This window comes from Morus notabilis, unplaced genomic scaffold (genome assembly GCF_000414095.1).
Source record: "Morus notabilis unplaced genomic scaffold, ASM41409v2 Scaffold205, whole genome shotgun sequence".
NCBI lineage: Eukaryota > Viridiplantae > Streptophyta > Magnoliopsida > Rosales > Moraceae > Morus > Morus notabilis.
Window position 1 is genome coordinate 141,802 of NW_010363285.1, and position 10,884 is coordinate 152,685.

At 36.0% G+C, this 10,884-nt stretch overlaps 1 protein-coding gene across 1 annotated transcript in view; it reads left to right on the forward strand.

The window, feature by feature from the left end:
- LOC21407213 overlaps positions 1-9,782 on the forward strand; it is a 14,089-nt gene extending 4,307 nt beyond the window's left edge. The window contains exons 8-16 of the mRNA XM_024169409.1: positions 160-219; positions 1,058-1,105; positions 1,263-1,395; positions 1,487-1,563; positions 2,439-2,537; positions 2,634-2,704; positions 2,786-2,876; positions 2,968-3,057; positions 8,096-9,782. Of these exons, the coding sequence (XP_024025177.1) occupies positions 160-219; positions 1,058-1,105; positions 1,263-1,395; positions 1,487-1,563; positions 2,439-2,537; positions 2,634-2,704; positions 2,786-2,876; positions 2,968-3,057; positions 8,096-9,658 (2,232 nt within the window). The 3' untranslated portion in view covers positions 9,659-9,782. The remainder of the gene's footprint in view (positions 1-159; positions 220-1,057; positions 1,106-1,262; positions 1,396-1,486; positions 1,564-2,438; positions 2,538-2,633; positions 2,705-2,785; positions 2,877-2,967; positions 3,058-8,095) is intronic.
- Positions 9,783-10,884: the final 1,102 nt, after the last annotated feature.

The following is a 10,884-nucleotide window of genomic DNA, read 5'->3' on the forward strand; positions in this document are numbered from 1 at the left end:
CCTCGCTCAGGACGCGCGCTGGCCGCGCGCAGGACGCGGGCTGGCCACGCGCAGGACGCGGGCTGGCCGCGCCCTGGACGCGTGCTGGACGCGCGCGGCCAGAAGAAAAAAAAAAAGAATTTATTTTATTTTTTTAATCTTTGTCTTTTTTGTTTGCAGGATAGTTTTGATCTTCCACAAGATTACTTTTCGAAGCTTCCAGGCGATCTTCGTCTCGAAGTAAGAATTTCTTTCTGTGTTTCTTTTAAGTTTGTGACTTACTGTTCTGTTAAACTTCTAAAAACACGGCGTGTCGTTTTTCTAGAGCTAGGACGACGGTGCATCGTTTTAAATTGAGATGTCATTATAGAAATACGACGGGATTCTTTTTAAACAACGGCCTGGTTATTTACTTTTCTATAAACGTCATATCGTTTCGTCGACGTGAACGACAGATAAATTCTAGATTATAACGACGCGTTTTAATGAATAGAGTACAAACCAACCACAAGTTGCTCGTTACTTTATCAAGCAATACGACAGCGACGCTTACCCCTTGAACGACAAAACTTATTGTATTATTATCACTGACACCCTTGAATTTTAGGGTTATTTTCTATTTGTCACTTAAATTTTAAAATTTCTCACTTTACTTCTTAAATTTTTAGATTAGTCTCATTTAAATTTTTTTATACAAATTTCTGTTAAGATCAGACTGGAGAAAGAGGATTAAGTATGGTCATATAATTTTTATCCATTTACTTTTAACAAATATTCAAAAAGAAAAAGTATGAGACTGCATTACTCATTTCTTTTTCTAATATTTTTAACAGAAATTTCAACAGAAAGGGTTAAGTGGAAATAATTCAAGATTCATGTAATAAAATAAGAGTTTTTAAAATTTAGATGAAAATGACTTTAAAATTTAAAAGTATTGGTTAACTTATTTAATAGTAAATAATAGCCAACTTAAAGGTAAATGACATGTTGTTCTGTTTGTGCCTTTGATGTTTTTTGTTTTGATGAGACAGTTATGGTAAATGCTTCTGCGCTTTTTTTTTTTTTTTTGGTTCTGAAGCTTAATGATGCAGCGTTTGATCTTTCAAATGGACCGGTCCTTGATGAGGTATGTGTTCCTCATCCTCTGCCCTATTAATCTGATTAATTAGCTACAGTACATTTCCAACCACATGAAAATTACGTTTTTTTTTTTTTTTTTTCCCCTGTTACAATTACACTTATACAGAAATAAGAAATCAATTTCTTTGGGTTTTGTTTTTCAGTGTGGTCGAGAGCTGGGAGAGACACTGTTAAACCTCTCTAGAGCATGGGAACTTGCTGATACATCAACTTCCTATACTTTAATTAGCAAGCTCCCTAAGTTAGAGGCGTCTTTAACAGACAATGCCAAATCAGGCAAGCCCATAAAAACCTTTTGCACAATATTCTGCTAAGACATATTTAACATTTTGGATTGTTTGAGCTTATTTATTAGTTGTTGGTTTAGCACTTGGAAAGCGCTTGGTTTCTGCTGGAAGAAGGTTCCAGGCCGTGGGGCAGTACGGCCAAGGTGAGCTACAAAAGGTATGTATGTACCATTCCTACATTGTTACCGCTAAAATATAAAACTATTGTTAGCCCAGCTCCTAAAAGCTTGAGGTTTTTGAGAGAATTGGTAAATTAAGATAGTAGCAAAGCAGGAGGTATTGAATTCAAACTTGTAATTCTGCAGATTCTGTGTAAGTGAAATCCATGAGAGTGACTTATTTTTACACTGGCCGTCAACCTACCGCAACCCTCCTCCTTTATCCAGGCTTGGGACCGGCTATACAAATGCATAGGCGGAGTTAAGAGACAACATATATGTAAGATGAATGTGGCAGAAATGCGTATGTTAAGATGGATGAGTGGCCATACGAGAATAGATCGCATAAAGAATGAAGTTATTTGTAGTAAAGTGGGTGTAGCACCAATAGAAGATAAGGTGTGCGAAGGCCGCTTGAGGTGGTACGGGCATATCTAACATAGACCGCTAGAAGCACGAGTTCGTGCTTGGGAGGACATTCTTATACCTAATACTAGGAGAGGGAGGGGTAAACTAAGAATTGCGTGGACCGAAGTAGTTAGGAATGACATTCTAGATCTAGGCCTTTAGGAAAGTCTAATTTCGAATAGAGCTGCGTGAAAAAGTGAAATGCATATAGCTGACCCCAATTAAGTTGGGATTAAGGCTTGTTGTTGTGGTTGTAATTTTGGTCTCTCCAAGCATATTTTGTTTCGGGTTTATAATTAAATATTCAGATGTTGTTAACTCTAGTGTTAAATTCCTGAACTCAACTTTTTTTTTAGTATTTCACTATACAGTTTTCTTTTGATCTTTTCGTTCAACTTTAATATGACCAGGAGTTCTTTATCTAGATATTGAAGTAATGTTATGTTGGACCATTTAATGAATGTAGATTGCAAAAGCGATGATTGCAACAGGGAGGCGTCTATCTGCTACTTCAATATCCACGGTGCCTGACGAAGAGCCAAAGACGGAAACCAGGATGTTTAAGGTTAGTTCATGACCAGTTGCTGCAAATTACAGCCACAAAAAGAAATGCAGTTAACATGAAACTTAACAAAATGAGTTCGCATTGCAAAAACTGCAGTTTGGGGATCTTCAAGTCGAACTAACATCAGTTAAAGCCAACATTGGCGCCGTCATCAGTATTGTTTTCGGGTAATAACTGTTCCTTAATTAACTGCAAAGAGCCATATAACAGAAAAAACTATATTAACTTCCTCAAAATCCGAAATGTAGGATACTTTCATGGGAAGTAGCTCAGGGAATCCAAAGCATTCCAGAGAGTGAGTTGCAATATGCAAACGACAATGCATTGTTGCTGGCTAAGGTACTGCTTACAGAAACTAAATCAAATATTTTCCTTATTCCCTGTTAATAACTAACACCCCGTCCTAAAATCTGGAATCTTGTCGTTGCAGTCTTTGAGAGGAGCTCTACTTGCATTATTCTATTCATCAACGTTTTTGTCTGCTTTTACCTCAGTGGGACTCTTCTTACTAGCAAGGCAACTCAAGTCAAAAAAAGACTGAGATTTGATTTCACCATCCTTAAAAAAAAGTTTATCTACACTGACTAGGATCCCTATGTGAAATTAACGATGTTTGATAACACTACAAATGTGATCAACTGCTTGTATAGAAATAAAGACCACATTATAGTCAGAATGTTCATGACAATGAACAAATTGATCAAAACAGAATCCTAAAAACTCTTTGTTTTTTGGTTTTAAAAAAAGTACCAAAAGTCTACTCAAATCCCAAGTTTGATATAGGACGTGGAGGAACTTAATTAGTTCAAAGATATAAAATTTGGTGCTGACATAGTAGTTTTGTCAATTAACTAAGTGAACAGTAGTGTCTATAATTGATGCCTTTTTATATTATTTTGGAACGATTCCTGCAACTTGTGCATCGTTAGTTATTGATGGCTCCCTTAGAATTAAGAATTGGGATTTCCTCAATGCTATGTTTGGTAGGATGGATAGAAAAGAGAAAGTAAAAAGAAGTAAAATACCTAGGTGAAGGAAGTAAAATGATTTTCTCTCATGTTGTTTAGTAGAAGAGAAAGAAAAATGAAAAGAAAATGTCAAATTTTAAGGTATTTTACAATAATACCTCAATACAAATAAAAATATGATGAATGATGAAGGTTAAAATTATTATTTTATATCTCTTTTTTTTTTGTTAAACTTTTTCCCTCATCTTTTCTTCCCAAAGTTGTAAGGATTAAAAATTGGTGGGCCATGGATTTTTATTTTCCTTCTTTCCTCATTTCCCCTCTACCAAACAATTTAAAATTCTATTTTCTTCTACAAAATCCTTCCTCTATTTTCTTTCCTCTCTCTTTTCCACCCTACCAAACAAAAAGTTAAAGTACATATCTATATGTGTTTATTTTGCGTTTAGTTGACTGTTTTTAAAGGATTTAAATCAGATTCTAATTATAGTGTCTTAATTGATACATAACTAACCGAATTGTGATACATCACTTAAAAAAAATTAAAATATCTTTTAACTAGCTTTTCAATGATTTAATTTTTAGATCTATTAAGTGACGTTTTATAAGTTGTTAGACACTAATTAAGACACTAAAAATTAGACATGTGATTTGAGTCCCTTTTTACACAGTAATATATACTTGGCACACTTTATCAACAATTAGGATCTTTATTCTAGTCCTCGACCAACTTGCCACACTTATCAACAACTTAAGCGATATGATATTTTACCGTAGTGCTCAACATCAACTTACTCATTGAAAATGAAATCCATGCATAATGTTCTTAAATATGCGTATGAGAGAGAGAGAAATCTGATTTTAACCCAATAAAAATATGATTCCATTAATGGATTTTCTAACAGAGAAGGTTTACGGATGTCATTTTCCTAATGCCATCATGATTGTGAAATCAGAACTCTGCGACAACGAGACTTTAACATTTGCTTAGCCACTTATATATTTCACATTAACCACTTTTCAACTTCTTAATAGAACATGCGTATGAATAACTATTATTGCAGTCTCAATCTGAAAGTTCATTGAAGTGTAAGTATCTATTGCTAATTACATTATTATATTAAGAAAAGACTGATAAATTGTGTTACAAAAACTTGTTTTAGGGTTTGAATGACTCCAGCTTCCCCTGAGGGGGCATCTTCTTTGCTTCTTTTTTTTAACCCTTTGGAATAAATTAAATCAAAATTCCTGATATTCTTTGCATTCTTTTTGTCGCTACGTTCCATACAATATATGTGCTGCGCACTCTAATTTAATTTTAAAAGACTTGTCGGCAAGTGAGAAGTAAATTAAAAACGACGGGTGAGATTTACAGAGTAGAATCACTCATAATTTATAAAGAAACATTAGGAAAGTTGTAAACTTTTAAATAAATAGTTAGATACTTGTTTAATACGGTCGAATCAATTTTTCTCAAATCTGGTAGATAATATATATATATATATATATATATATATATCTGTAGACGTATTTTTTAATGCGAAATATGGAACCCCCTTTGCCAATAATTTACAAATAACGCAATTATGTGTAAGTCTAGATTCTTCCGTAGAAGTGTGGTCCTATATAGTGATGTAATGCTTGTTGTTTTAATTGTAACATCTCTTACTGATTTATTAATTAAAGATCCATTTTCAATAATTTCCCTTAGCTCTCTTACGACATCGAAAGGAAAAAAAGAAATGGTATCAAGTAAGATGGTTAATTTGTTAATTAGGTTTGACTTTTGGAGAAAGACCCGAATTTTTCTCAAATCTGGTAGATAATATATATATATATATATATATATATATCTGTAGACGTATTTTTTAATGCGAAATATGGAACCCCCTTTGCCAATAATTTACAAATAACGCAATTATGTGTAAGTCTAGATTCTTCCGTAGAAGTGTGGTCCTATATAGTGATGTAATGCTTGTTGTTTTAATTGTAACATCTCTTACTGATTTATTAATTAAAGATCCATTTTCAATAATTTCCCTTAGCTCTCTTACGACATCGAAAGGAAAAAAAGAAATGGTATCAAGTAAGATGGTTAATTTGTTAATTAGGTTTGACTTTTGGAGAAAGACCCGTTCTCTCCTTAATTAATTCTGTAAAGAATGGAATAATATTATTTTATTTTTATGCATTTCCTTTGAGAACTAGTTTGTTTTCCGCTCAAGTAATAAGCTGCAGGCATTAACATTCTAATGTATTCTAATTAAGAAAATGATAAAAGGTTGGCTAATTAACTACTAAACCAAATTATAAATAGTTTATTTGCGCATAATCTGTCTTTGAGTTCCCTCCCTGAAGGTAGACCTCGATATATATTTATTTATAGTTAATTAAAGTCCATATAAACTAAGATCATGACATGATTAGTCATTAATAATGTTGTAAAGCCCTTAATCCTTGTTATATATTGTGACATGATGTTTGGAGTGAGAACTTGGAAACTTAATTAAGAGGATATCAGGCATGGACATGTAATCAACTTTTAGCAGATATATAGTTCAATATTATTTTTTGAATCATCAATCATTGACGTTTATTTAATTATCAAATATTGCTCCTCAGTATAAATATATGTATATGTGCATGTCCACCTCAAGGTCGCGCACACACATATATATTTTAGACGGTTAATAATTAATTCTTCAAAATAAACTCTTTCTGATGATGAAATCATTAAGCATTATATCCCGGCCGGTAACAAAATAGAAGCAAGTACCAGACAAACTTTTTACGGTTAGTAGCTTGGGGTTGTTCTTTTAGAGTGTGACTTGAGTGTAGTTTTTGAGTTGAATTTGAGTTATAACTTGAGTTAAAGTTGTAACTTGAATAAAGTTTAATAAAGTTGAAAATAAAGTTGGAACTTAAAAGAACGTGAATTTAAATAAAGTTGTAACTTGAGTTTAAATTTTTTCTGAATATTGCATGCAAAAAGTGATTATAGCCTGAAAATGGTTGTGGCCCTAGCTAAAAGCAATAAACCTTTAACTCGTTACAATTCTCAAAACCATTCAAATATCATTTGTCTCCATGCATGATTGCTAGGACATTATGGATGACATAGGATACGCTGAGAGGACTTAAATTCTTCATATATGTGTGTGTGAAGTTCCTTATTGTTATATATATATATATATATATATATATATATATATATTGGGATTCCTGATCTTGTTGTCTTATATAATTTGTATACAAGTGTAACTGGTAGGATGAATTTTCCATCGTTTGAAAACCTGGCTGCCAATATTTTATAGAACGACCTATATCTTGCCAAACACTTGGTACTATATTAGCATTGATCATATACTTGGGGGAACAAGAGAAATGTTCGTAGTTACTAATCAATTCTTATTAGCGCTAATGAAAAGCCACATGAAACCCAGGTGTTTAGCAAATATAATTGTCAACGTTTAAGCAAAGGTTAACTAACATTAATCACATATATTCTTTTTCATTTCCTCATATTTAATCTCAAATCATACGGCGTCGAATATAGGCAGCATCAACATCGTTATTTTGGGTATGCTCGAGCATGAATATGGAGGGGGGGGGGAAAAAAGGTAGAGAGTATAGAAAAAGACAGAAAAATAATTATATAACTACGATCACTTCATTTATTTATTTATTTATTTTCCAAATGATCACTGCATCTGATACTAACCAATTACGGTTTAAATCAAAATATATATACAGTAATAGAATGAGTCTCATACGTAACTAATTAGCTCAAAAAAATTACTTAAACTTTATATTTTGGGGTATTTATTTTAACAATTAAGAACACACTAAATAAAAGCATAATGTTATGCATTGCCCATTAGTGACCATTGATTTTAACTAAATATCTGTACTCCGTTAGAATATTTCAGAAATATATATGTGATGGGATAAATAGTTTTATGAATAAATTTGGATCGGATTGAATTAGAAAATGAAAAGATTAAAACTTACCCCTTTCATCACCGTTTTCTGGAAAATGTGAACTATGAATATGAATAAAATCAAAGGTAATTTGCATAAGAGTCAACGCAGTAATATTATAAACATATAATAATCATTTTCCCCAAAAAAAGAATATGACGAATGACATATTTTTATGTATTTATCAATATTGATGCATTATTATATATGTATTTTGTGACTGCAGAAAAGAAGAATCACATGAAAAGAAAAAAAGGATAATAAGAGTCTCACGAGGAAAAAAATTGAAAATTAAATATTTTACTGTTTATGTGACAATTTTGTCATATTTCTACGTGATTATATTCTTTTGAAATTACATGATTGAATTAAGTTGTGGTATTTTTTTTATTCGTATAAGGTCATTTTCGTTTTTATCTTGTGTCCATCATCCACCCTACGATCCTCTTGGCTGAACACCCCATATTATTCACAAGCTTTCCTTGCATTTCCAAGTCCACACACATACACCAATCTCTTGTTGGTCTTTATATATACTTTGAACTACAAGAATCTCTTCCTCACTCTCTCTCTCTCTCTCTCTCTCTAAACTCTTCCATCACCACCACCACCACCACCACAATGGCCTCTCTCACCTGCACGGCCTCCGACCTCTCCGCCCTTCTCACCGCCACAACCAACTCCACGGCCGCGGCGGAGTTCCTCTGCTCCCGTTTCAACGCCGTGTCCGACAAGCTCACCGCCACCACCTACGCCGTCGACAACACCTACCTCCTCTTCTCCGCCTACCTCGTCTTCTCCATGCAGCTCGGCTTCGCCATGCTCTGCGCCGGCTCCGTCCGCGCCAAGAACAGCATGAACATCATGCTCACTAACGTCCTCGACGCCGCCGCCGGTGGGCTTTCGTACTACCTCTTCGGCTTCGCCTTCGCCTTCGGCTCCCCCCCCAACGGCTTCATCGGCCGCCACTTCTTCGGCCTCAAGACCTTCCCCTCCCACTCCGCTGACTACAGCTTCTTCCTCTACCAGTGGGCCTTCGCCATCGCCGCAGCCGGCATCACCAGCGGCTCCATCGCCGAACGCACCCAGTTCGTCGCCTACCTCATCTACTCCTCCTTCCTCACTGGCTTTGTCTACCCCATCGTCTCCCACTGGTTCTGGTCCCCCGACGGCTGGGCCAGCCCGTCCCGACCCGATAACGATCTCCTCTTTGGCTCCGGAGTCATCGACTTCGCCGGATCTGGCGTTGTCCACATGGTTGGCGGCATAGCCGGATTATGGGGCGCATTCATCGAAGGCCCAAGACTCGGCCGCTTCGACCATACGGGTAGGTCCGTGGCTCTACGCGGTCACAGCGCGTCGCTCGTGGTCCTCGGCTCTTTTCTACTCTGGTTCGGTTGGTACGGTTTCAACCCCGGTTCGTTCATCACAATCCTGAAAAGCTACGGTGACGGTGAACGCGTTTACTACGGTCAGTGGAGCGGAGTGGGACGGACAGCTGTCACGACCACATTGGCTGGATGCACAGCCGCGCTCACGACCTTATTCGGGAAAAGACTGCTCGTCGGTCACTGGAACGTAACCGACGTCTGTAACGGCCTCCTCGGGGGATTCGCCGCGATAACCTCGGGATGCTCGGTGGTCGAGCCGTGGGCGGCGATCGTCTGCGGCTTCGTCGCCGCGTGGGTTCTAATCACGTCCAACAAGCTGGCGGAGTTGGTGAAGTACGACGACCCGCTAGAGGCGGCGCAGTTGCACGGCGGGTGCGGCGCGTGGGGTTTGCTGTTCACCGGCCTCTTCGCGACGAAGGAATACGTGGGGGAGGTGTACGGCGGAGATGACAGGCCGTACGGGCTGTTCATGGGAGGCGGAGGAAGGCTGGTGGCGGCGCAGGTGGTGCAGATACTGGTGGTGGCCGGGTGGGTTACGGCGACGATGGGACCGTTGTTTTATGGGCTGAACAAACTGAGGCTGTTGAGGATCTCCAAGGATGATGAGATGGCGGGTCTTGATTTGACGAGGCATGGGGGTTTTGCTTACCTGTACCATGACGAGGATGCTTCGGATAGGCCTGAGCAGTTTATGATGAGGAAGATTGAGCCTACGAATGGAAGTGGAACCAGTACCTCTACCAGTGAAGACAATAATAACGTACGGCCGTCGAATGTCTGATTTTTCATAGCTCTTTAATGTAACTTTCTTGGGAAAATGATAGTTAATTTCCTTACTTGGTTGCAAAAGTAGTGGTGAAGTGAATTCGGTGCGAAATGTATAAAAGGAAACTATATGATAAATATTAGAGAAAATCGTTGAAATTACTTTTAAAGTTTATAGCTCAAGATTTTTAACTCTTAATCTTGATTAATATACGCTTTTAATCATTAATATAGTTATGGATTATTATCACTCGTGTTCCTAAACTTTAAGATAATTCTCAGTTTGCTCTCTAAATTTTAAAAACTCTTATTTTTCCTCTATGAACTTTGAATTATTTTTACTTAACCCATTTTATTGTAATTTATGTTAAAAAGTGATAGAAAAAAAAAAAAGTGTAATGCAATCGCGTGATACTTCTATTTGAATTTCTATTAGAAACAAACATATAAAAACTACATGGCAACACTTAACCGCTCCTTTTTTCTGTCTGATTTTAATATAAATTGCAACATAAGAGGTTAAGTGAGAACAATTCAAAGTTTATGGGGCAAAATAAGAATTTTTCAAGTTCACGGGGTAAACTGAAAATGACTCTAAAGTTCAAGTGACATTAGTGATAATAATCGTATAATTATTTAACCAAAAAAGATATTAATTAAAAGTAAGCTGTACAAATCTAAACCCATACACTCTAAGAAATATTTGTCACCTTTTCTCAAAAAAAAAAAAAAAAAAATAGCCTCACATATATGGCATGTGACAGTTAATTAAGCAACGAAGTGGTTAACTGGTGTGTATTTGCATTTTGTATAAACTAATTCTCCATTTAGCATTAGTTTTGTTTATGTTGTGGCAAATAATGGTAGTTTGTAACTGGAGCGTTACAAATTTGATTTATTAGGCACCATAGCATTTTCTTTGTTTTTAGATAAGCTTCTTTTATTTTTTATTTTTATTATTATTATTATTATTTGACAATCACCATGGAGTTAATTTTGCAGTTAGGTCCCACAACAAAATTGGACCATACCTATTACCTAAATGCCAGTCGATTTAAATGATATGCATACCCTTTTGACTTTTTGCAAGAAAATGACGCTCACAAAAATACATACATATATGTATATAATAATATATACTTATTTATATACATATATATTTGAAGGTTTTTCTAAGAAAATAGTTTCGGCGTGCATCCAGTATAAATCAAGTTGGATTGGAAGAGAATAGTTGCATGTTTA